This window comes from Tachypleus tridentatus, chromosome 10 (assembly GCF_004210375.1).
Source record: "Tachypleus tridentatus isolate NWPU-2018 chromosome 10, ASM421037v1, whole genome shotgun sequence".
Lineage (NCBI taxonomy): Eukaryota > Metazoa > Arthropoda > Merostomata > Xiphosura > Limulidae > Tachypleus > Tachypleus tridentatus.
In genome coordinates this window covers 7,489,696-7,517,206 of record NC_134834.1, presented here as the reverse complement: position 1 = coordinate 7,517,206, position 27,511 = coordinate 7,489,696, and the positions used below count along the sequence as shown (strand labels likewise).

Genomic DNA, 27,511 nt, shown 5'->3' with positions numbered 1-27,511 from the left:
GATTTACAACACTAAAATCAGCGGCTCGATTCCCCTTGGTGGACTCAGCAGACAGCCCAACGTGACTTTGCTATAAGAAAACAAACAAATAAATTGTACATTTTTTCAAGCTAAACGTTACTGAAAACATAGGGTTTATTTAACACACGTTTTGACGTAAGCAACATTTAGGGTCTGGGAATTATTTTTATTAAACAATAAGCATTAGAGAAATAACATCCGTGTCTGTGTTCGTAGCTGCTGGACTGTTTATTAGCTGAGGTTGTCACGTATTCGACCATGTATGAAATTGATTTTGTTTTTATGTATAGGCCAGAGAACTCTCTGAATAGATATGTCAAAAATGATCGTTGAACAAAGAAGTAATGATTTGATTTGTTTTGAATTTCGCTCGAAGCTACTCCTAATTTAGCAGTGTAAGATCAGAGGGAAGTCACCATCCACCGTCAACTCTTGGGCTACTCTTTTACCAACAAATAGTGGGAATAACCGTCACATTATAACGCCCCGACGCCTGAAAAAGCGAGCATTTGAGATGGGACGGGGATTAGAACCCGCGACGCTAGGAGTACGAATCGAGTGTCTTAACCACCTTGCCATGCTGGACGAAGAAATACCCACCTAATTGAACGGTTTTTGTTTATCTTTTAAATTTACTTGTGATATTGGAGCTTAATAAAGCATCAAACCTGCTTAAAGTCCAGAACAGCTTCCGTGTAAAATTTGAGTCCCATAATTTCTTCGTCTTTCCGGCCGTAGCGAAACGTCAAGAGTACCATGGCGTATACCTTACGATCTTTCTGGTAGCTTGGGTCGATCAGTAAAACGCCATCTAACGGTGATATCTGACCATCATCGAGCACTACCTCCCTGGTACCGACGTAAAGAGTCAGTTTGTTGTTGGGGGACTGTTTCTTATATATCCTGTAAGTTAAAAATATAAATAAAACACAATAAAATGATATATGTGGGCCAGCCGAAAAAAATGTTTTTACTTCTTTTAAACCTTTAATCTTTGAAATGGCACGTGACAATCTTCGTAGTGCATTTACCGAAATACTTACAACTTCTTAATAACGTGATTATTACTTTGTGTAACGCACTTTGATCATCCTCAGAACAACATGATAATAGGACTTTTAAAACATGGCTGTCTTTTAAGAGAGATGTGGTGGTGTGGTTCCCACCAATGAAGAGGACTGTTTGTTTTGTTTTTGAATTTCGAGAAAAGCTAAACGAGGACTATCTGCACTAACTGTCCCTAATTTAGCAGTTTAAGACTAGAGGGAAGGCACCACTACTCACCGCCAACTCTTGAGCTACTCTTTTACCAACGAATGGTGTGATTGACTGTGACATTATAACGCCCCCACAGCTAAAAGGACGAGCATGTTTGGTGTGACAGGTGTGTCCGAATCCGCAACACTCATGTTACAAATCCAGCGCCTCCTATGGCCATCTTTCGTACTTCATCGTTACAACTCTAGTACACTGGAGGTACAATAGTTTCTCAGGTAAATACAAGGGCTTATAACAGTAAAATTCAGGGGTTGATCCCTTCGATGGACACAGCACAGAGAGCCCATTCTGCAGCTTATAAAGAGACAATCTGTACATACATAAGTAAAGTGAGTCCATCATTTTATTTTACATCTCTCATTAAAGATTTGAAACTAGTCATGACCATACGAATAAACGTATTCTAGATTTGCTCGTATTGTAAAACCAGTTCTGCCAGTATACGCACTCCAGTTGTTTAATGGTGTTGGTGCTGTTGTTTCCCGACACCACCAGATGACGTTTTGGTTTTAAAATATTGCATCTCAGTTTTCTGTTTATTTGTTCTATTTATGACTGAAAGCTACACAGTGGGTTAGCTGTGTCACGCCCCCTGCTGGTATAATAAGCCGCCATATTTCCAGAGTGACGAATAGTTTGTAGACAGGAATCAAGACGAGTCGCCTGCACAGAAAAGTGTGAATTATTTTAGATTCTGTGTAAGTAGGGTAGATTAACAAATTATCCATCCTCAAATTATATTATGCTGGGTTTTCAAAATTAACGTTGTCTCGAGGGATTTATTGGGTAATACTATGATGAAGGTCAGTTAGCCACAGATTCATTAAGTTCTGTAAACAGAGAGTCACATACGCTGTTATAGACAGAAGCTGTTAAAGAGATACATAATGGTAAGGAGTAATATTGAATTCACTGTAAACTAACTTTAATTACTTATGTAAATAACAATATTTACATGTTACAAAACTAGAACGATGTAGGAGACAATGTGTTATAAAACTAGAACGATGTAAGAGACAATGTGTTATAAAACTAGAACGATGTAGGAAACAATGTGTTATAAAACTATGACGATGTAGGAAACAATGTGTTATAAAACTAGAACGATGTAAGAGACAATGTGTTACAAAACTAGAACGACGTAGGAGACAATGTGTTATAAAACTATGACGATGTAAGAGACAATGTGTTATAAAACTATGACGATGTAAGAGACAATGTGTTATAAAACTAGGACGATGTAGGAGACAATGTGTTATAAAACTAGGATAATGTAAGAGATAGTGTTATAAAACTAGGATGATGTAGGAGATAGCTATAAAACTATGAAGATAATGTGTTATAAAACTACGAAAATGAAGCAGATAATGTGTTATAAAACTAGGACGATGTAGGAGACAATGTGTTATAAAACTAGGATAATGTAAGAGATAGTTTTATAAAACTAGGATGATGTAGGAGATAGCTATAAAACTATGAAGATATAGAAGATAATGTGTTATAAAACTAGGACGATGTAGGAGACAATGTGTTATAAAACTAGGATAATGTAAGAGATAGTGTTATAAAACTAGGATGATGTAGGAGATAGTGTTATAAAACTAGGATGATGTAGGAGATAGCTATAAAACTATGAAGATATAGAAGATAATGTGTTATAAGACTAGGACGATGTAGGAGACAATGTGTTATAAAACTAGGACGATGTAAGAGACAATGTGTTATAAAACTAGGACGATGTAGAAAACAATGTGTTATAAAACTAGGACGAGGTAAAAGACAATGTGTTATAAAACTATGAAGATATAGAAGATAATGTGTTATAAGACTAAAATAATGTAAGAGATAGTGTTATAAAACTATGATGATGTAGAAAATAATGTGTTACAAGACTAGGACGATGTAGGAGACAATGTGTTATAAAACTAGGATAATGTAAGAGATAGTGTTATAAAACTAGGACGATGTAGGAGATAGCTATAAAACTATGAAGATATAGAAGATAATGTGTTATAAAACTAGGATGATGTAGAAAACAATGTGTTATAAAACTAGGATAATGTAAGAGACAATGTGTTATAAAACTAGGATGATGTAGAAGATAGCTATAAAACTATGAAGATATAGAAGATAATGTGTTATAAAACTAGGACGATGTAGGAGACAATGTGTTATAAAACTAGGATTATAACACAAAACGCGAATATCATAATATGAAAATATTTATTATAAATTCCACCATCAGTAATTTGTGTTTTGGCAGTTGTCCAACTTCGAAGTTCTCTCAACAACCAATCATGATACAGAACTTATTACATATATTATAACACGTTAATTCTTCCTCTAAATAAATAGCACACAGCGTTTTTTCACGGGAGGTAAGCCTATTTTTTTAACTTAACTATTTCATTTCAGCGTTTTCTCGTCTTATAGTTGTATTTTTAAAAATGTTTACTTCTTGTGTATATATTTCTGTTGTAATTACAAATATTGTTAGTTTGTGTTGTACCTCTAGTTCATTAACGACGGAATTCTGAAACGTATAATAAGTTATTCCTATGATCACCTCTTGTCTTGTTTTATCATTCATTTACGTGGGACGAGTAACGAATCAATGACTAGGAAGATATGAAAGCAACATTAAGATAAAACAATGAAACTACAAAACACTGCCCAAGAAAGGACCACTGATGTAAGAAAATGTGGTAGCTGTTTACAAAAAGGAAGATATATGGTTGATCTGGTGGCGATAAACTTGAGGCCTATGTTTGTATAGAACGTATATTATTCACTAAATGACGTCATCAGTTATATATATCAACGTCAGCATCGCTTCTCTACACGTATATACTATCACCTTAATAATCTTTGACGTCGGTCCTTCACGTGGAGAGATCCGAAAATCTTTGTTGTGTTGTTCTTGGAATGTAACCAATAGCTATGAAAAAATGAAATAGGCTTAGCTATCCAAATTAGCTGGAATTTGTAGCCTCCTCCTATTTTAATAATATGGTCACGTGGTTTTCCATTCAGCTTTACAGAAATCTCAGAAGAACCGAAAACATAATAAAATATATTCAGTTCAGTGTACAGGGCAGACAAACAAGTGAAGAAATAGTAATTGAACTTTGACCTTATGTTAGTCAATTAACTTGCGTCGAATAAATTAGCATAATAAACACTTTATAGTTAAATTAATACCTAAAGCTTCTTACGTAAGCTTAGCAATGTAACATGTTGTTAGGCTTAATATTGTACTGTACTGTACTCAGCACTACTGTAACATATTGTTAGGCCTAATTGACTGTACTGTACTCAGCACTACTGTAGCATATTGTTAGGCCTAACTGACTGTACTGTACTCAGCACTACTATAACATATTGTTAGGCCTAACTGACTGTACTGTATTCAGCACTACTGTAACATATTGTTAGGTCTAACTGACTGTACTGTACTCAGCACAGTCTTAACTTATTTCACTCTGCTAAACACTTAAAGGCACTGGACGATATTGAAACAAACGACTACTAAGAGAATACCACTCCTTATTGGTGTACAAATGAACTGCTCCAGAGTACACTGGTGCTACTACCTGAAACCTGATTGGTTATGATTCAATCAATTAAGAAATGCCACATCACTACAAAGTCCATAAAACTATGGTCAATCATATTATGCCCTGTAATAACAGTATGATTTAAGTCATGGCTCCTGGGACTTATATACCATCAGACAAGCGAGTGGAAATCAAAGAATACTCCATGCAAAAAGTAAAAAGTGTGGTGAGTCTATATTTTAGTATGGGCTGTATACAAGACTAGGTAGAGGGTATAATTAATAACAGAAGTGATGGAAGTAGAAAACCGCAATTCTACAAAAGCGATTTTAATATATCAAAATGTGTTCCTTATGAGACAGATGACGTTGAATATAAAACTTTCTAATGACCTCACTTGATTATAAGTGTGAATATAGGACTTAACAACAACCTCACTTTGAACATTAGTGTGAATATAGACTTACTTTACTTGATCATAAGTGTGAATATAGGACTTAACAACAACCTCACTTTGAACATTAGTGTGAATATAGACTTACCTTACTTGATCATAAGTGTGAATATAGGACTTAACAACAACCTCACTTTGAACATAAGTGTGAATATAGGACTTAACAACAACCTCACTTTGAACATTAGTGTGAATATAGACTTACCTTACTTGATCATAAGTGTGAATATAGGACTTAACAACAACCTCATTTTTAACATAAGTGTGAATATAGGACTTAACAACAACCTCACTTTGAACATAAGTGTGAATATAGGACTTAACAACAACCTCACTTTGAACATTAGTGTGAATATAGACTTACCTTACTTGATCATAAGTGTGAATATAGGACTTAACAACAACCTCACTTTGAACATTAGTGTGAATATAGACTTACCTTACTTGATCATAAGTGTGAATATAGGACTTAACAACAACCTCATTTTTAACATAAGTGTGAATATAGGACTTAACAACAACCTCACTTTGAACATCAGTGTGAATATAGACTTACTTTACTTGATCATAAGTGTGAATATAGATTTACCTTACTTGATCATAAGTGTGAATATATGACTTAACAACAACCTCACTTTGAACATTTTTTCCTACTTTGGAAAGTAGTTCCGTAATCTCGTCAGAAATTTGTTTTTATTCCTTCAGAACAAGTGACTACAATAGACGGGTTTGCAAAGCCTATTCCAGATCACACAGCTAGGTATCTGACGTCAATTTTATAGTAAGTACCTCGTTCGACAAATTTTCCTGGAACTTTTTTTTAAGTTTGCAAATATCTAATTTTTGGAGTCTTTCATATATCACCTCTTCATTAATGGCATTCTTTGTGTAGGTCGTGGTATTTACTTTTTATTTTTACTTATCAGTTTTATTTTTGTGAAAGTGGAAATCTGTGACGGCATTGAAATTTAAACTTTTAATGGCTTTTTAAGATCAGAACTCGCTGAATGTCAGTGGAATGTATTACCGAAGTAAAGCATTTTTTTCTGGTCTCTGCTGATTTACGAGTCGAAAACCTGTATCACTCAGATATTTGAACACATTTTACCTTTACATTTCCAAGCTTGGCGAACTTTGTATACTCCGACAACAGTAGCATCATGCCTAAATGAGTAGGCCTAGCGAACTAATATATTCTAATACTACCTTCTTTAACTATGCAAATTTATCACACTTACATACATAAATACTAGAACAAGAAGTTGCCACTCTGTGAATAGAAGAAAGGTGAAATTAATTTTATTATATACTTAATGAAGATAGTTACAATTCAATATTAAAACTAACTATAATATATTCACTGCCAAACGTTCCAGGTATATGACGCTTTAGTTCCATCCGAATACGAACTGTATTGATTATACCCAGAATTAACATGACAATTGTCGTATGTAATCGGAAATCCTTCGTCTTAGAATAAGATTAGTTTTACATTTGTAAAGAGACCCTTTACTGAGTAGAGTGATGCATATTTTAATATTATCGCAATTTATAACCAATCTAAATATTCACCTACGCCATATTCATGCCACAAAATACCCCGGATGTCTCGTCAACTGACGACCTCAAGTGGAATCAAACATGTTTTTATCTATAAATTAAATATGATGAGAATGAAATAACACATCGAAACGACATGTTATTTTTCTCTCAAGACATTTTAATTCATTCTTTCGTTTTATTTGGTTTCTGTTAAAAACGAACAAGAAATCTGAATAATTAATTACATAATGTTGTTAGTTTTTGATTTTGAAAGAACGGTCATCGTGAAAAGTGACATATAAAACTATAAGTCATTCTTCAAATAATTAACTATTAAATTAAAGAAATAAATAGTTGTTGTTAAATATTAGTTGAATAAATAATATAAATTATTATTATCCAGAATAATTGACGACTTTATTAGAGGAAAAATTATTGTTGAAAATACTCTCTTTATATAGTAGATTGGTTTGTTTTGAATTTCGCTCAAACGCTACAAGGGCTATCTGCGCTAGCCGTCTCTAATTTAGCAGTTTAAGACTAGAGGGACATGCAGCTAATCATCACTACTCACTCCAAACTCTTGGGCTATACTTTTACCAACGAATAGTGGGATTGACCGTCAGATTATAACATCCCCACGGCTGAAAGGGCGAGCATGTTTGTGTGACGAGGATTCAAATCCGTGACCCTCGGATTAGGAGCCTAGCGCCTTAACCACCTGGCGATGCTGGTCGTTGTATAATAGAGTTGTTAGGATAAAAACTTGATACTGGAATAAGTGAATAGTTATGATTGGAATTAATTATTGTTAAAAATATAGCAAATAAATCAATAATGGTATAATCATCTTTGAAAATTACTAATAGTTCAGTATACAGTGGTATACTATGGTACTGTTATTTTCTATTAGGGCCTGGCATGGCCTAGCGCGTTAAGGCGTGCGCTTCGTAATCTGAGGGTCGCGGGTTCGCGCCCGAGTCGCGCCAAACATGCTCGCCCTCCCAGCCGTCGGGGCGTTATAATGTGACGGTCAATCCCACTATTCGTTGGTAAAAGAGTAGCCCAAGAGTTGGCGGTGGGTGGTGATGACTAGCTGCTTTCCCTCTAGTCTTACACTACTAAATTAGGGTAGCCCTCGAGTAGCTTTGTGCGAAATTCCACAACAAACAAACAAATATTTTCTATTATGAGGTAAATTAGCTTACAGTAGTATAGTGTGATACTGTTAGTTAGGACTCTATTAATACACTAAACACAAGGCAGTCTTTCGACTATATATTCCACTGATATGATAGAAACTTGAATACGGTTTGCGTTCTTGACTTAAGTCTTGTAATAGGACTTAAACCTTAAATTTATGAACCATTAGATACAATAGATTATTAGTGTAACGTTTAACCTTGCGTTTCAAAGTAAAGTTTACACGGGTTTATATATAGGATTTGTTTCAGTTTCCTTGACTGTTTTCTTGTTTCATAGTCCAGAGAAAAGAATCAGATAGAAAGCAACTCATTCGTCCCTTGTCGTGTTTAAAGATTATACGATTGTCTAAAACCTTTTAAAAACCATAATTACTTATTACACAAACTGGCACCATTTAAAAACCTCAACTCACCGTAACGTCATGACGACACACCTGATGATCTGGTCCGACGTGACGGGTATGACGTTCTATGGAACACCTGCAGTTGTGGCTACATGAGAAGTGTGCAACGACAGGTCTGCTCGTTGACAAAACCGTCACCTGACTGATGTTTCTCTTGGAGTAACTAATACAGATGCGCTGGAACATGCGTGTGTGTGTGTGACCAGAGTAGCCATCTGAGCTTTTTATCACAAAATATTGTCTTCTTATCAGACATGCTGTTCACGTTAAGTGTCTTAGAGATCTATCTAACTGTCAAAGTAAAAATAGAATAAAATTCCTTACGTCTAATATGTTTCATCACGTTTCAGAACAAGGTAAGTTTCTTCCATCATATGTTTCTTTGGACAGTGTTCACTGAACGGTTTTGTCGTTTATTGTCGGCTTTTGGAATTTGTGTTTAAAATTAAAGATACCTAACATCAATATCTTAATAAAGTCTTACCACATTCACTTTTTAGTTATCCATATACAAAGATTATATATTATACCTAAGTGCGTTATGTATGTTATATCACCACGTTACTAAGGTCCATGTGGACACGTCTGGTCTTGCTGTTGTTAAAATTCATGTTGACACATCTGGTCTTGCTGTTGTTAGGGTCTATGTCGACGCGTCTGGTCATGCTCTATTTTACGATTGTGTGTCTTGATAATAGTCTCTTAGCGTAGATTCTATTACAAAATGCTTCCTGGTAGGATCGTCATGCATAAGGCACACCACTCATGCCTGCATGCTTTCCATAATCAATTTAGTGTGCGATAACGACAGCTTCCCGGCTCACACTTCAACAATACGATCCCGGATAAATACGTTGGTGCTGCATCTAGCGACTTGACTGGCATGTATTTTCACGGAGTAACACAAATATTTATTTCGTTCTCCAGATCAGATAGTTGCGATGGGAGACGGTTGAATTAGAGATATTACTGTAAGCCTTATATTGGTAAACCCATTTCTTGTTTTGCCTTCTTTCCAGACAGAGATCATGTTTAATTATAATGCATATTTTGAACACACGTTTTTATGTTCCTGGATTCTCATTTGTTAAACTAAGATTTATTTTACTTTCCACAAATCGAGGAGATGGTGAAATTTATTGTTCGACTCTTTGTGGGAGTAAGGGTTGTGCACCAAAGGAGACTACATTCCTCTGTTTGTGGATACTATTAAGTACAAGGGGCATCGTCGTTTTGGAAATTCTGAATTATCGAAATAAATCCGTCTTTGTAATTTGAGTGTATGGACACCTTAAAAAACAGACCTGTTATACGCCCCTCCACAAATCGATCCAATTCATGTTGACACATCTGGTCTTGCTGTTGTTAAGGTCTCACGATACGTACGACCGTATAACGCTGTTAAAATGTAGTTCTTATACATGCAGTCCCATCACGACAATATGTATGTTAACTGTGTTCTCACGTGATCTGATGGCTTGTTAATTCGGCGTTGTTTTAATACATCGTGTCCAACCCTCGAGACAAGACAAGTTATTAAAATATAAAATAACTAACATTGTTTTGTTTTGAATTTCACGCAAAGCCACACGAGGGCTATCTGCGCTAACCATCCCTAATTTAACAGTGTAAGACCAGAGAGAAGGCAGCTAGTCATCACCACCCACCGCCAACTCTAAGGGTACTGGTACTCTTTTATCAACGAAGAGTAGGATTGAGAGTTACATTATAACGCCCCCACGGCTGAAAAGGTGAGCATGTTTGGTGTGAAGAATATAGTGCCTTCATCACCTGGCCATGCTGGACCAACTCGCATTGTGTCACAAATACCTTTAAGAAGTCAGAAATTCTGACCATCCTTTAGAACAGTTAATATTTCAACCAATAAACATCGTCTGTTGGAGGTCTGTTTTATCCTCATAACGCATACAGTTTAAAGTTACGGAAATGTTTTATTGTGTAGCCAGGTTCAAATCCCGGTTATTAGCTCAGAAAATCAGAACATTAACAAAGGAATAACCAGAGCCCCAAAGATATAATAATATATAAATAAATATTGAATGTATAATATTATAAATATACATATAGTTTTATTTGTTTCTTTGTTGCTCAGCATAAAGCGACACAACGTGTTGTCCCTTCTACTCTCTCCACAGGTACCCACTATTCGTTGGTAAAAGAGTAGCCCAAGAGTGGGCGGTGGGTGGTGATGACTAGCTGCCTTTCCTCTAGTCTTACGCTACTAAATTAAGGACGGCTAGCACAGATAGCCCTCGAGTAGCTTTGTGCGAAATTCACAAAAACAAACAAACTCTCCACAGGTATCGAACTCCGATTTTTAGGATTATAATTTGACTGACTTAATTCTGAGCCACTAGAGGACAGTACGTGTAGAATTATTTACGAAATAGTAACTATACTTTTAAATATTTATAATGTTTCATTGTTGAATTAAGTTACGCATTTGTTTCCCATGTAATTCATTGACTTCAACCACTATTAAACATTGTTTTTAGGGTTAGCATCGATCATACAATGTAGTGAATCTTCGCTACTTATGCTGTTCCTTTACCTAACCCTCCCAACCTCACCCCAAGTGGCACAAGCGGCATGTCTGCAAACTGAACCCGCAAAAAACAGGGGTTCGATAACCGTGGTAGGCAGAGCACAGATAGCACATTGTGCAGCTTTGTGCTTTCTGTCAAACAAACCTACACCTAAACTGGAAAGTTCAGACAAAAATCGATTCGATCTAAAAATTACATAACTTTCTAAACTTCTTTAAAACATTTTTGTACATAAGTTCTAACAAAATGATTTGGACTCAGCAGATAGCCCGATGTGGTTTTACTAGAAGAAAAACATACACACAAACAAAATAATTTATCAATAATTATTTAAATAATTTCCACTACTTTATTTAAGTTTTATTGTAACGATAGAATGTTTGTAAAAATTACTTTTTTATATTTTAAATTTTATTCTTATCTTTTTTGGTAATTTTATATTTTTAAAGAGTTCGTAATTTTCATAATTTCTTATGTATTCTGGTTTTGGGAGTTGAATTACACTTCTATAACGTTTTATATTCTAGTTCATCAGATATTTATTGCTTAACAACTGACTTGTACTGTGGTTTATCCTCATGTGATATTTCCTTTGTTTAACAACTGACTTGTACTGTGGTTTAGCTTCATGTGGTGTTTCCTTTGTTTAACAACTGACTTGTACTGTGGTTTAGCTTCATGTGATATTTCCTTTGTTTAACAACTGACTTGTACTGTGGTTTATCCTCATGTGATATTTCCTTTGTTTAACAACTGACTTGTACTGTGGTTTATCCTCACGTGATATTTCCTTTGTTTAACAACTGACTTGTACTGTGGTTTATCCTCATGTGATATTTCTTTTGTTTAACAACTGACTTGTACTGTGGTTTATATTCATGTGATATTTCCTTTGTTTAACAACTGACTTGTACTGTGGTTTATATTCATGTGATATTTCCTTTGTTTAACAACTGACTTGTACTGTGGTTTATCCTCATGTGATATTTCCTTTGTTTAACAACTGACTTGTACTGTGGTTTATATTCATGTGATATTTCCTTTGTTTAACAACTGACTTGTACTGTGGTTTATATTCATGTGATATTTCCTTTGTTTAACAACTGACTTGTACTGTGGTTTATCCTCATGTGATATTTCCTTTGTTTAACAACTGACTTGTACTGTGGTTTAGCTTCATGTGATATTTCCTTTGTTTAACAACTGACTTGTACTGTGGTTTAGCTTCATGTGATATTTCCTTTGTTTAACAACTGACTTGTACTGTGGTTTAGCTTCATGTGATGTTTCCTTTGTTTAACAACTGACTTGTACTGTGGTTTATCCTCATGTGATATTTCCTTTGTTTAACAACTGACTTGTACTGTGGTTTATATTCATGTGATATTTCCTTTGTTTAACAACTGACTTGTACTGTGGTTTATATTCATGTGATATTTCCTTTGTTTAACAACTGACTTGTACTGTGGTTTATCCTCATGTGATATTTCCTTTGTTTAACAACTGACTTGTACTGTGGTTTATATTCATGTGATATTTCCTTTGTTTAACAACTGACTTGTACTGTGGTTTATATTCATGTGATATTTCCTTTGTTTAACAACTGACTTGTACTGTGGTTTATCCTCATGTGATATTTCCTTTGTTTAACAACTGACTTGTACTGTGGTTTAGCTTCATGTGATATTTCCTTTGTTTAACAACTGACTTGTACTGTGGTTTAGCTTCATGTGATATTTCCTTTGTTTAACAACTGACTTGTACTGTGGTTTAGCTTCATGTGATGTTTCCTTTGTTTAACAACTGACTTGTACTGTGGTTTATCCTCATGTGATATTTCCTTTGTTTAACAACTGACTTGTACTGTGGTTTATCCTCATGTGATATTTCCTTTGTTTAACAACTGACTTGTACTGTGGTTTATCCTCATGTGATAGTTTCTGTGTTTAGTATCTGAGTTTTGAGTGAGGTATCATGCCCTTTTATTCCAAGTGTAAAGTGTGATGGCTGGCCTTATATAGAATGGATAGATGAAGCCTATCATATGGTTATCAAGAGAAAGAAGGTGTGAAAACAGATAAAGAAATGATTTTTTCTGAGAAAGAGAGAGCTATTTTGGTCGTCGATCATACATTCACTTTCCAAGAACTTCCGGAACGTAATGAAGTCTTTGGAATTACTTCCGGTGAATTCAATCCACCAAGATATTTATTTCTCGTCTTTGCAGCAACAACAATGACACTCTTGACACGTACCTCGAACCCTTGCCCACTAGAGAGCGATAAAATAATTTTTGTAACATTTAGATGACAGTTGTTCTGCAGAAAGTTTTATAACGTCACGACCCTACAGTAAAAATTTAGTAAATTTCTCGTTGATTCTCGAGAACTGAATAACATTGCAATTACACTGAAAAAATAAATAAGTAATTCTCGTGACGCAGTTTGGATGAACAATTATTCAGTTTTCATCTTTAAAAGATTTTAAAAAGTTAATAATTTTACTTCCGGCTTTAATTATTAAACAGTTTAAGTGAAAAGAAATTTTAATTTAAAGAAAAAATCTGAATTTTGTTCCACCACAAAATCTCAAAAAAAAGGCCTAGGAAAAGACATATCTAATGAATGTAGCTGAATTGCAACCCATATCACATTTTTTTCACTGTGGTATAATCCGGGTATAAATGAAAATTTTGATTATGCCAAAATATATTAGGAGTGCACGTGCTTAACAGCTAATGATTTATATTTTTGTAAGTGAACGAACTAGAAGTTGGGATGGTAACATAATTCGGCCTCATCTTCGAATCAATATATCGGCCATTCATTTTCCGACACTTTTGTAAGAAAAAAAAACTGTAATAATAAAACATGTCGGACTTCATGGTTTCTAACTATAAAGATGGCCGTGCAACGTTTTGACCTGTCTATTTCTGTCGTCATCAGACAAGAGAAAATAATTAGATTAAAATATTGTTATAATCAGTGAATGAAATTAACCAACTGTGTTGTTGGCTATTTATAGACAGTAACCACGGTAACGAAGAAATATGATTCAAAGTATTCACTGATTCGTTTTGTTTTTAAGTATAACAGAGACCTTCTGTCCACTTAAATTGTTTTAAAGTAACTTATACTAAAAATTGATTTATAAGAAACGACTTTATAAATAGAATGTTTATACAGGTTAACATTAAGACAAAACAGTAAATATTTTAAATATTATCTCTTCGTCATTATAAAACTGTCTGTAAATAAACAACAATACGGTTAGTTAATAGTTGTTCTCGCTTCACGTGATTATAACGATTTTGATGTCGATTTCTCTAACGTTTCAAATTATGGTTATTTTATCTTTTCTGACGATGGTGTAACTTGTAGGTCGAAACGATGCACGGCCATATTTATAAATACGTGTGTAGTTTTCTGTAATAAACATTTGACAAGTTAAAACACCATAAAGCACTACGTTTTTTGTGATAACAGCAGCTTAATTTTAATACGTTATTAGCAGCCTTCGCATTTGTCAATAGGGTGTTATTCAACACAAAATAGTGTTATACGATAAAGAATGGTCTTATACAACACAGAATGGTGTTACACAACAACGAATACTATAATACAAACATAGAAAGGTGTTACTTCCCGCTGAATTATTCTTTTAAAGATACCTTAACACAGCTACAGTTTCGTGGATTTTCATCTTATTTCATCATAAGACTAATTAATTAAACAGATTATTAAAACATTTCTAAGAGTCATTGTTATTTCTAACTACTTATTTTACAATGTGATAAGAGGGAACTAAAGTTAGCTTAATTTTAAATTGTCCATCTAGCCAGTCTGTTCGAAACAGTGATATGTCGTAGGTAAGATTTGATTTTCCAAATGTTAATATATTCCTTTATAAACCCAGCATTGAAAAAGAGAAATAAAAAGTATTTATTTATTTATCTGGTTCTAATGTTTAAAATTAATGATGCGTTAATTAAACAGCATTCCATATTTCTATACACGAAACAGCGAAAAATTAAACCTTCTCTTGTTCTAGTGATGACAATGAGGGAGGGCTTAATCTTCTAAATACGATCTGTTTTCGTATAAATATAAAAGTAAGAAGTATAATTGTTTTCTTTCGACTGAGTGTTGGAAATAAAAGTTTTATTTCTAGAGATTTTCAAATCGATATTTTAAGAAACTTTTGTTTACATACTTTAACTGTCGTATGTAATTATAGAACTTTCAGTGGTATTTCAAGTCACAAAACAATTTTTTAAATGGTTTAACAAAATGTTTCTAATTTGACACATAAATTTACAAGTTTAACGTCTAGCTTCAAATAAAGACACTTCATAAATAAGTAGTTCTGGAAATATTCGTTTGGGGTAAGATTTAGATTTGTTGCTGTTAAGCTATCTTTGCTGTCACTATCTCTCGAATCGAGCCCTGAACTTTAGTGTGGTATAATTGCAAACTTACCACTGAAGTGTTGATTGGCACTTGAGATAGGAAATTTGTTTTTATTTTTCTGGTAGAATTTTGTGGAAATTTGATGTAGTTTATAATGAACAACGACACATTACGATTGACTGATAAATGATATTTTATGATAAGATGATTAGGGCCACTTTACACGTAACTGATATGGAACATTAAATATTTACATGGTACGGATAATCTTTACTCAAACCTGAATTCTTTAGCAGCTTAAATCAAAATTATTATGTTTTCAAACCTGTTGAAAGTTCTTTTGACTAACTTTGTTTATATCGATTTCTCTGTCATAATTTTAGGAGTTTCGGTTGTATTTGTGGCCCGGCATGGCCAGATGGTTAAGGCACTTGACTCGAGTCCCCGTCACACCAAACAGGCTTGCTCTTGCAGCCGTGGGGGCGTTGTAATGTGACGTTCAATTCCACTACTCGTTGGGAAAAAAAGTAGCACAAGAGTTGGCGGTGGGTGGTGATGACTAGCTGCCTTCCCTCTAGTCTTACACTGCTAAATTAGGGACGGCTAGTGCAGTTAGCTCTCGTGTAGCTTCGCGCGACATTACAAACACACAGTTGAATTCATTAAGTGATTTTTCTGCCAGCTGTTGAGCAGCTCTGTAACTACCAATGATGATGCAGTTGTGAGGCATTTAGATAACAATGGAAGATGAATGAAGTTGGGTAATATTCATTCCACGACGAGATTAATTTCGTCAAATATTTTTTCTGACTCACCGAGTTCTCCCTCTATCTTTTTCATCTGTGTACCAGTTTCCTGGTCTAGATCTTGAACCAAGATGCCACTGTACACCTGTGTTCACCTAATTATATATTTCTTTGCTTACATAAAACGTTGAATTAACCAAGATAGTAATTGTTCTTCAACTTCAACGGGACAGTTTTAAGTTTACGGTAAGATCTAGGGCTCGATTCCCTACAGTGATGTTTCTTTGTTTGTTTTCAAATTCCGCCCAAAGCTACTTGAGGGCTACCTGCGCTAGCCGTCCTTAATTCATCAGTTTAAAACTAGAGGGAAAGCAGCTAGTCATCACCACCCACCGCCAACTCTTGGGCTACTCTTTTATCAACGAATAGTGGGATTGACCGTCATATTATAACACCCTCACAGCTGAAAGGGCGAGCATGTTTGGTGTGACGAGGATTCGAACGTACGACCCTCAGATTGCGAGTCGAACGCCTTAACCACCTGGCCATGCCGAGGCACATCCTTGCAGTGAACAGAGCACAGATAAACCTTTGTAAGCTTTGAGCTTGAAAAACAAAAACAATTACTTAGCTTTCAGAATGATCATAAGTGATGTGAGAATTCTTAGGGAAACCGTGACTAAAGGATTAGTTTAAGAAAAATTTATCTAGAGAGTTTTATACAATACAGCAGAACAATGTCATGGATGATCCAGTTATGAAATAATTCTACGTCGTACGAGGACGTGATTCGGATCCACATCACCAAGTTCTACCTATAAACTGTAAGTATGCTATAGAAGTGACAGTCAGTTCCTTATCTTGACTGATGGAGTTTACAGGGTGACTCCCCGTATGCTCAATAATTCCACATTGTGGACTCAGCAAGTAGGATCTATATATTACTCATCAATAAAAGTACTCTAAATGTTCTGATAATTAATGTCAAACGTGATATGGATCATTTTAACTATTACGAAGCCACTTACGTTTAAATATACATTCCCAGATTCAAACTTTTTCATAATCAAAATTTGAAAACTTTCCATTTTTAATATTTTATAACCTTTCCTTAACAAGACGTCTCCGTCATTAGAATAAAGTGTTTCGCAAAGAAACGTGACAGGTAAATCATTAAATTTGATTAGAGTAAATATTTATATTCTCTTATCTATATTAAATTATTATTTTTAACGTTAAAGTAGTGTGGGTTTTATGGTATATTAATATATTCTCCGACTTGTCTTAAATCTTCACGGTCCACTAGAATAGAAAATAAGTTTTATTTTTATTTCTATTTGTGCTCTAAGCTGATTACGTCACGTTTCTTTTGAAATACAATAAATTATTTTTCTTGCTGCGTAATATCTCTCAACTGTTTTGTCTGAAGTAGCGGGGTTTAAACTAATGATTTTGAATTATAGATGGCAGCACTATTTGATACTGGTCAGGTTACTGCTATGGGGTTCCAATGAATAAAACAACACCTCGGATCGTTCTGTTATACAAATAACAAATAGAGTAACAAAATGGGAGACTTTTGAAACAACGGGTGATCAGATGTTATTTATTTCAGAATTCAATTTGTTCATTTACAAAAAAAAAACAAATTAATCATGCATGATCAGTTATGTCGAGAAAACCCACTTGTAGAGAAATATATATATATAAAAACGGCTCGTTTTGGGTTGAGAAAATATTTTACGTAGAGGAGCGAACATCTGATGACCGAAAAAGGTCGAAACGTTGTTCGCTCCTCTACGTAAAATATTTTTTCAACCCAAACGAGCCGTTTTTACATATATAATAATCATGCATGAATTGAGGTCGTTGCTATAGCAACCATTACATAACAATAATGCGGTTTGGTTTTTGTAATTTCGCGCAAAGCTACTCGAGGGCTATCTGCGCTAGCCGTCACTAATTTAGTAGTGTAAGACTAGAGGGAAGGCAGCTAGTCATCACCACCCACCGCCAACTCTTGGGCTACTCTTTAACTAACGAATAGTCACATTATAACGCCCCCACGGCTGAAAGGGCTAGCATGTTTGGCGCGACGGGTATGCAAACCCACGACCCTCAGATTACGAGTCGCACGCCTTAACACCCTTGGCCATGCCGGGCCAACAATAATGTGTTACGAATTGTTTTTAACATACATAAAACAGAAAAGTATTTTACTTTAAAAGAAAGTTTTAATTTAATTTATAAAAATAAACAGTTATTTTGGTTTTTTACTGTAGTAATATAACTTTCGTTTTTCTGAGCCACAGCTGTTCATTCTTGTCAAATTTTAGAATTTTCCAACGATCTATGTTACCGGTAACTTTGAGATTATTTAAACTTTTTAGGCCTTAACTGTGAATATTTTATTTTTTGCGCTATTAATATATCGAACAAAATTGTAGCAGTCAAATTCTATTGTGAACAATTCTTTGTTTGAATACGAACAACAAAATGTCTGACCAATACAGAATTAGGCCTATCCAAAAGTCTGTAACCGTACGAAAATAGAACTAAGCACTCTATCGTCCTCTCTCGCTGGTCGACTTTATTAATTAAATAAATAGTCGAGATAATTTGCATGTTTCGTCCATATTTCATTGAGGGGAACTTCCTAAATTCTACTAGTTGTTGGACGATTAACATTAAAAACATTTCATATATATATGTGTGTGTATTTTAAATAATAATTTGTGAGTACGGAACACTATTTTTGTAACAACTTTATTAATCTGTATTTGATTTACATTTTGGAATATGACGTCACTCAGAGTGGGATGGGAAATCTTGACGTATATCCTATTCAAAATGGTGGAAATCCTAAAGTGGCGTTTTAAATGCCACCAATAAATTAACACTTGAGCCTTTTATTTTATATTTTAAAGAATTTTAAGTTAGAAATGGCAGAATACATAAAAAGAATTGTTTAATAAATTTAAGAGAAACTGCTCTCTGGAAGTGGAATTTCAATATAACAAGAAATGCGTCGTTAGAGGAATTATTGTAGGTATTCAAAATTTAAATTAAGACGATAAAAAATGTTTAAGATGAAAGGTTGCGGATAATAAATAATTAAAGATAAAATATAATCTAATTCGATATAAAATAATAGCTGAGCGACAAAGTGTGAATAATAACAACAGTTACTTGGACGAGAAGGCGAAGTACTTGTGTTTCATATAAAGATTTATTTATATAAATAGTTTACTCGGTGCTCTAATAGATGGTGCTACGGAGCGTAAAGTGAAAGTGCTTGAACAATTTTCGGGTCTTTCTTTGATCCTTCCCTAAACTCTTCAATAGACAGTTGGTTGTCATTGTTCTGAAAGAAACGTAATGTGAAAAGGTCACACCAGCTTATATGGTTCGTGTGTTTAAAGACAAATTCGGGTAATTTTAAAATTAACAATCAGTCAGTTGCAACATGCATGTTCAAGAGTGTTTTCTGTCTAACGGTATTTTAGTTTAGGATTTCTTCAACTCTTGTTGTCATTTTATTTTTGGAATATCTCACGAAGGACATTTACCTTCAAGATTCTGGAAAGAATTCAAATTGATTTCAGGTATTTCACTAAACATTTCCCTGAGATGAAGTAATTCATATTACACACAATGTGTTCAAAATATCACTAAAAGTTGGGGCCGAAAGAGGGGGGGGGGACAAAGAAAACGTTTGAGTTAATTATTATGAATGTTGTGTGTATACTCCAGATAAAGAAGGAATTGGGGCAACTGGTTGAAATTAATACTTGTTTGGAACAACTGGAATGTTTCCACAAACACCACACTTCCTGGTTTTGTCAAACCCTAGTTTTTGAGACCAAGCTCAGTGGATTGCATTCCCCACTTCCCCGTGGCACAGCGGTTTGTTGGCGGACTTACGCTGCTAGAAACTGGGTTTTAATACTAGTGGTGGGTAAAGCACAAATGGTCTCTTTTGTAGCTTTGTGCTTAAGTAAAAACAAACAAACAAGCAACATCTGGCTGAATGTCCTATTGTAAATATTTGGTGTCACTTTACTTTGTTACTTTGGGCCTTATTTCTTTGATAAACGAAGGTTTGTTTGACTCGAACATTGGCACAAGACCACACAAGGGTCCTTTCCCGTCTTTAATTTTTAACTGGCAAACTAGAGTTTGTTTGTTTGCCTGCTTCTTTTTTAAATTTCGCCCAAAGCTACACGAATACTATCTGCGCTAGCCGTCCATGATTTAGCAGTGTAAGACAAGAGGGAAGGCAGCTAGTGATAACCGCCAATTTTTGGACTATTTTACCAACGAATAATGGGATTGACCATCACATTATAACGCCCCCACGGCTGAAAGTGCGAACATGTTTGATGTGACGGGAATTCGAACCTGCAACCCTCATAATACGAGTCGAGCGTCCTAACAACCCGGTCATACGGGGTTCGAGACAGAAATTCAAATGATGTGTTGTTAGATAAACCTGCTATAAGTTAATACAGCATGAAAATCAGACAGCAGTTCGTAACTGCTAATAGGAACTTTGCGTTTCGCTCTTGGCACGTTTAATAAATTACAACGAAGCCTGGAAGAACTGGATCTTTTTTACTAACCGTATGTATCGACGCAGATCTCCATTAAAACACTTGTAAATGAAATGGTTTGAATACCGATAGTTTCCAGTACTTACTTTATCCAATTGTTCAAAAATCTTGTCAACTTTCTCTTTCGGGGTTTCATTTTCTCCTTCTGTTTTGTCCTTGGTCCCCTAGAAACAATAAACCTAACACTTCATAATCACATTAACCCCTAGAAACAATAAACCTAACACTTCACAATCACATTAACCCCTAGAAACAATAAATCTAACACTTCACAATCACATTAACCCCTAGAAACAATAAACCTAACATTTCATAATCACATTAACCCCTAGAAACAATAAACCTAACACTTCAGAATCACATTAACCCCTAGAAACAATAAATCTAACACTTCATAATCACATTAACTCCTAGAAACAATAAATCTAACACTTCACAATCACATTAACCTCTAGAAACAATAAACCTAACACTTTATAATCACATTAACCCCTAGAAACAATAAACCTAACACTTCATAATCACATTAACCCCTAGAAACAATAAATCTAACACTTCACAATCACATTAACCCCTAGAAACAATAAATCTAACACTTCACAATCACATTAACCCCTAGAAACAATAAATCTAACACTTCATAATCACATTAATAATTCTGACAATTTACCACATAACTAGCCCTGCAACTATTGATGTTACCATTATTTTGTGTTAATGGTTACGGTATCTGCTAACTATTATCATGTGTTAATGGTTACCATATTAGCTAATTATTCTCTTGTATTAATGGTTACCATATTAGCTAACTATTCTCTTGTGTTAATGGTTAACACATTAGCTAACTATTCTCTTGTGTTAATGGTTACCATATCAGCTAACTATTCTCTTGTGTTAATGGTTACCATATCAGCTAACTATTTTCTTGTGTTAATGGTTACCATATTAGCTAACTATTACCTTGTGTTAATGGTTACCGTATCAGCTAACTATTCTCTTGTGTTAATGGTTACCATATTAGCTAACTATTACCTTGTGTTAATGGTTACCGTATCAGATAACTATTACCTTGTGTTAATGGTTACCATAGTAGCTAACTATTACCTTGTGTTAATGGTAACCATATTAGCTAACTATTCTCTTGTGTTAATGGCTACCATATCAGCTAACTATTTTCTTGAGTTAATGGTTACCGTATTAGCTAACTATTACCTTGTGTTAATGGTTATCGTATTAGCTAACTATTCTCTTGTGTTAATGGTTACCGTATCAGCTAACTATTATCTTGTGTTAATGGTTACCGTATTAGCTAACTATTACCTTGTGTTAATGGTTACCATATTAGCTAACTATTACCTTGTGTTAATGGTTACCGTATCAGCTAACTATTACCTTGTGTTAATGGTTACCATATTAGCTAACTATTACCTTGTGTCAACGGTTACCATATTAGCTATTACCTTGTGTTAATGGTTACCATATTAGCTAACTATTACCTTGTGTTAATGGTTACCGTATCAGCTAACTATTACCTTGTGTTAATGGTTACCGTATTGGCTATTACCTTGTGTTAATGGTTACCATATTAGCTAACTATTCTCTTGTATTAATAGTTAACACATTAGCTAACTATTCTCTTGTGTTAATGGTTACCATATCAACTAACTATTCTCAGTGATGTCGAGAAACCCACTTGTTGAGAAATTTATATGCAAAAACGGCTCGTTTGGGTTGTTCGCTCTTCTATGTAAAATATTTTCTCAACCCAAACGAGCCGTTTTTGCATATAAACTAACTATTCTCTTGTGTTAATGGTTACCATATTAGCTAACTATTCTCTTGTGTTAATTGTTAACACATTAGCTAACTATTTTCTTGTGTTAATGGCTACCATATCGGCTATTCTTTATTCTGTTATTGCGTATTTGAGTCACAACTTCAATATACCTCAGTCGTCTGTGTTCGTATACAGAAGTTGTACAAGTTATATTGAAACGAGTTTGGAGCCTCACCACGTCCTTACATTCCACGTCAGCAGTTCGATCGCATATGCTTTCCTGTGGAATAACACAAACACCAGTTTCAATGTCCAGCTATTCGAGGTAGGTGACGGTTGAATGGATATATTATGGAAGAAAGATGTAGCGTGATTTTGCCCATTTTCTCCAGACGTATGTTTTATCTGTATTCAGTAGGATTCCTGGAAGGCGTGATTTTGTCCATTTTCTCCAGACGTATGTTTTATCTGTATTCAGTAGGATACCTGGAAGGCGTGATTTTGCCCATTTTCTCCAGACGTATCTTTTATCTGTATTCAGTAGGATTCCTGGAAGGCGTGATTTTGTCCATTTTCTCCAGACGTATGTTTTATCTGTATTCAGTAGGATGCCTGGAAGGCGTGATTTTGTCCATTTGTTCCAGACGTATGTTTTTTATGTATTCAGTAGGATACCTGGAAGACGTGATTTTGTCCCTGTTCTCCAGACGTATGTTTTTTATGTATTCAGTAGGATACCTGGAAGGCGTGATTTTGTCCATTTTCTGCAGACGTATGTTTTATCTGTATTCAGTAGGATGCCTGGAAGGCGTGATTTTACCCCTTTTCTCCAGACGTATGCTTTTATATATATTCAGTAGGATGCTTGGAAAGCGTAACTTTGTCCATTTTCTCCAGACGTATGTTTTTATCTGTATTCAGTAGGATACCTGGAAGGCGTGATTTTGTCCCTTTTCTCCAGACGTATGTTTTTATATATATTCAGTAGGATGCTTGGAAAGCGTGACTTTGTCCATTTTCTCCAGACGTATGTTTTTTATGTATTCAGTAGGATACCTGGAAAGCGTGATTTTGTCCATTTTCTCCAGACGTATGTTTTTATCTGTATTCAGTAGGATGCTTGGAAAGCGTGACTTTGTCCATTTTCTCCAGACGTATGTTTTTTATGTATTCAGTAGGATACCTGGAAGGCGTGATTTTGTCCATTTTCTCCAGACGTATGTTTTTATCTGTATTCAGTAGGATACCTGGAAGGCGTGATTTTGTCCATTTTCTCCAGACGTATGTTTTATCTGTATTCAGTAGGATACCTGGAAGGCGTGATTTTGTCCATTTTCTTCAGACGTATGTTTTATCTGTATTCAGTAGGATACCTGGAAGGCGTGATTTTGTCCATTTTCTCCAGACGTATGTTTTATCTGTATTCAGTAAGATACCTCTGTAGTTTTGACGACTTACTTTCATGCTAGTGGATTATTGCACATTACAAACCACCACAAGTTGCTTACTACGGTTAGGGTATGACTTGTTCCAAGAATATTTCTAGCTGGTTCTGATGACGTTATTTCATTTTTATTCCTGTGTTCTCCAGAGTTATTAAGTTCAAGGGAAACTCTAAATTCACAATCTGAACACGCTTCACATTTTTTATGATCTAAATACCTGATTATTCTGAGTGAGAAAGATAATTAAATTGTCTTCCCCGAAGCAGGCAATATTCGTTAACCTCACATTACTAAACAATGTCAAAAAGTAGTTCTTATACATCCCGTCCCACCACAACTTTATATCCAATGTGGTTGCAGTGTGTATATTCAAAATCGATTTTTTTTCTAGCATTTGGTATTGACTTGAGGTCATCTATATATGTATGTTTTGAAAATAATAGATACAAAATATCTATCTTTCTTTGACATAAAACAGGATAACTGATCCTAGATATGTCTACTTTAATTCACGTGCCGTTTATAGCTAAATATTTATTGATGATCTATCGAGAAGATGGGTTTAAAAATTTTTGTGCTGACGACCTGTTAAATTTGAGAACACGAATTTAAAAACAATCAGGCAAATGCTCTTCAATATTTTATTACAATTTACATCTTTGACACCAACTGAGATTGGTGTGCAAAAGAGGTACGACTTGTCGCCCTCTGGTGCGATCATTATAAACTACACAATTTTTACCGTTGATAATTTTAATTATGACCGTGGTTATTTTTAAATTCAGTTCAATTACATATTCTTTATAATATTTTTTATTGATTTTCATTACTTGTCTGAAAAGTTAAAATTAATTTAGGACAAACAGACAAACGATAACAAAAAGCGTATATTAAGTAAGATCAGGATTATAATCGGTTATATTAAAGTTGTATATATTTATTCTGCTTTAAATACGTAACATTCGTTATCTTATTGACATAAAAATTACATGTCTTGCTGTTAATACAGGAAGGATATGCTTCAAAATTCTAAATATTTTAATATAAAAACAGTAAACGTGCAGGGGTACTCACAGTTCTAACAACAATGCCATCTAGCGATGTTAATAAACATTTTTATACGTTTGTTTCTTTACGGTTTTAAGTATAACCAGACTGGTTTAATAATTTTATCAGATTAACCGAATGTTTCTTTACAACACAGAAGCTCCTTTCGAAGCCATTAAGAACGAAAACATAATTTAATAAACATAACTATTAATAAAAATAAACATTTTCTATTCGACTAATTTCAGTAAGTAGGTAAAACAAGAAATATTATAATTAAATACTTTCAAGATGTAATGATTAATTTTTATTACGGTTAGGCTTAGATAAGGGCAAATCCATGGACAATAAACGAACGTGTTATTACGTTTTGGTGATTTTCGCGGTAGTGTTTCTTTCCTACCCTTCAATGTGACAAGCATTCGTAGTTAAATTCAAGTTCAGGGTACTTTCGCTTCATGATCAACAGCACTCTGTATCGACTTCAAAAAGGCTTCTCCAGTTCTGAGAAAATAATAATCTATATCACACGACGTCGGGAATAATTATGGAAGAAAGATATTTCACTGAAAACGATCTGAGTCGACCTTCAGTTTACTAATGAAGTAGGGTTGTCTCCAGGTACAGTATGTTCAACTCAAACTTGATGTATCAAGAAAACATCATTATTAGTTTCGGTTAACAATATAAGGCCAGTACAATACAATACAATAACAATATAAAGACGGATAACAACTGGCTAGAAATATTTGTTACTCAGAGTTGTGCAAAAGCTGGTTATAGATATTTATGGTGGTTATAGAGATTCGTTGTCACTAAAATATGTGTAACAGCTGGTTATAGAGATTCGTTGTTACTAAAATGTGTAACAGCTGGTTATAGAGATTCGTTGTCACTAAAATATGTGTAACAGCTGGTTATAGAGATTTGTTCTTACTAAAATGTCCTCTTACATTCAAAGGTAATTGGGGATATACCTATTGAGGATACACCTCATGTTACTTTGGAGTCATCACAAGGAGTTATTGTTGAGAGAGATTTGAAGAACATCCCTGAGTCAGGATCTCGCTGGTTTCTCCAACCAAAGAGTTTCTGCAGTGAGATGTATCTTCACTCCAAGAAATGAATTTCGATGTCAACCAATGTTGTCATTTCAACATACACATCACTGCGCCCACCTGCCACCATCAAGGCAGGTTACCTTAATTGCAAGGTACGGCCATACATTCCAAACCCTCTCAGATATTTCCAGTATCAACGGTTCGGTCACTCGAAGACCCCATGTCGTGGGCTCGTTGTGGTAGCAAGGACCATGATGCCTATGAGTGTCACACAGACCCACATTGTGTCAACTGCAATAACTCTCACCAATCCTACTTTCGTTCTTGCCCTAAATGGTTGGAGGAAAAAGAGGTGCAGTGTTTGAAGACCATTCAAAACATTACTTATCCTGAGGTTCGAAAGTTGCTGTCCACCACCTCATCTCGGACGTATGCTGTTGCACTTCATTGCACAACTACAGTGGGAGTGCAGACAGATCTCTCTGTGTCTCCAAAAGAATTGTTTTCAAACGAAATGAAAAGTTTTTTGACCTCCATGGTTTAAAAATTTGATGAATCAACGTCAACACCGATCTCTGTCTCTGACGTACATTCCAGCAAACCACAAGATCCACTTCCTTTGGTTCAGGGTATGGACGTCTCCTCGGATACATCTTCTTCTGCCCCAAGATGCAAAACGATCATTCGTTCACGTCCTCAGGGCAGGATCCATGGAGGTCGATAGGCCTCCCTCGAATAAAGAAAAATGATGTAGTCGTAAACAGAAGGGCTCTCCACTCAATTCGCCTATACATACATAAAAATGGCCACCTTGATACAATGGAACTGTCGAGGTTTACATTCTAATCTGGATGACATCAAAGCACTGATTGTTTTCTACCGTCCTGTATGTCTTTCTTTACAGGAACCTTTTCTGACACCTGCCGATACAGTCACCTTTCGGTAGTTTTCTTTGTACAGAAATGACAGGCTGTGTAACATGCTGATCAACCAACAGTGCCACCCCTGTCTTTGCCACTCGACGCATCCTTGGAGGCCGTAGCCATCCGTGTTCCCTTGGGTTGTACCATCACTGTTTGTTCTCTCTACCTGTTACCTGGAGAAATATATGATCAATCAGACCTTGATGCTCTTATTGAACAGTTGCGATCTTCCTTTTTCATCCTGGGGGACTTTAATGAACATCATCCCTTCTAGGGAAGTGCTGGTATTGATAGTAGGGGTTGCTCTGATCACAACCTTTCTCTTTTCAATACTGGTTCTTATACATATTTTCATGCACCTAGTCAGTCCTTTACTGGTATTGATCTCTCAATTTGCTTCCATTCATATATCTCCCATTTTTTTATGGGGGGTTGACAATAATCCATGAGGCAGTGATCATT

General features: G+C 35.0%; 2 protein-coding genes and 1 long non-coding RNA gene across 3 annotated transcripts in view; 1 reads left to right on the top strand and 2 right to left on the bottom strand.

Moving 5' to 3' along the window:
* Window positions 1-9,561, bottom strand: part of LOC143228704 (phosrestin-2-like) — a 29,703-nt gene extending 20,142 nt beyond the window's left edge. The window contains exons 1-2 of the mRNA XM_076459984.1: window positions 8,471-9,561; window positions 690-924 (exon numbers count right to left, since the gene is read on the bottom strand). Of these exons, the coding sequence (XP_076316099.1) occupies window positions 690-924; window positions 8,471-8,481 (246 nt within the window). The 5' untranslated portion in view covers window positions 8,482-9,561. The remainder of the gene's footprint in view (window positions 1-689; window positions 925-8,470) is intronic.
* On the top strand, window positions 4,466-8,544 carry LOC143228705 (uncharacterized). The gene is made up of 3 exons (XR_013015423.1): window positions 4,466-5,082; window positions 6,016-6,091; window positions 8,335-8,544. It is a non-coding gene; the product is annotated as an uncharacterized LOC143228705 (long non-coding RNA).
* A 9,379-nt stretch (window positions 9,562-18,940) lies between the features above and the next one.
* LOC143228000 (frequenin-1-like) overlaps window positions 18,941-27,511 on the bottom strand; it is a 97,293-nt gene continuing 88,722 nt past the window's right edge. Inside the window, exons 7-8 of the mRNA XM_076459350.1 lie at window positions 20,883-20,960; window positions 18,941-19,547 (exon numbers count right to left, since the gene is read on the bottom strand). Of these exons, the coding sequence (XP_076315465.1) occupies window positions 19,455-19,547; window positions 20,883-20,960 (171 nt within the window). The 3' untranslated portion in view covers window positions 18,941-19,454. The remainder of the gene's footprint in view (window positions 19,548-20,882; window positions 20,961-27,511) is intronic.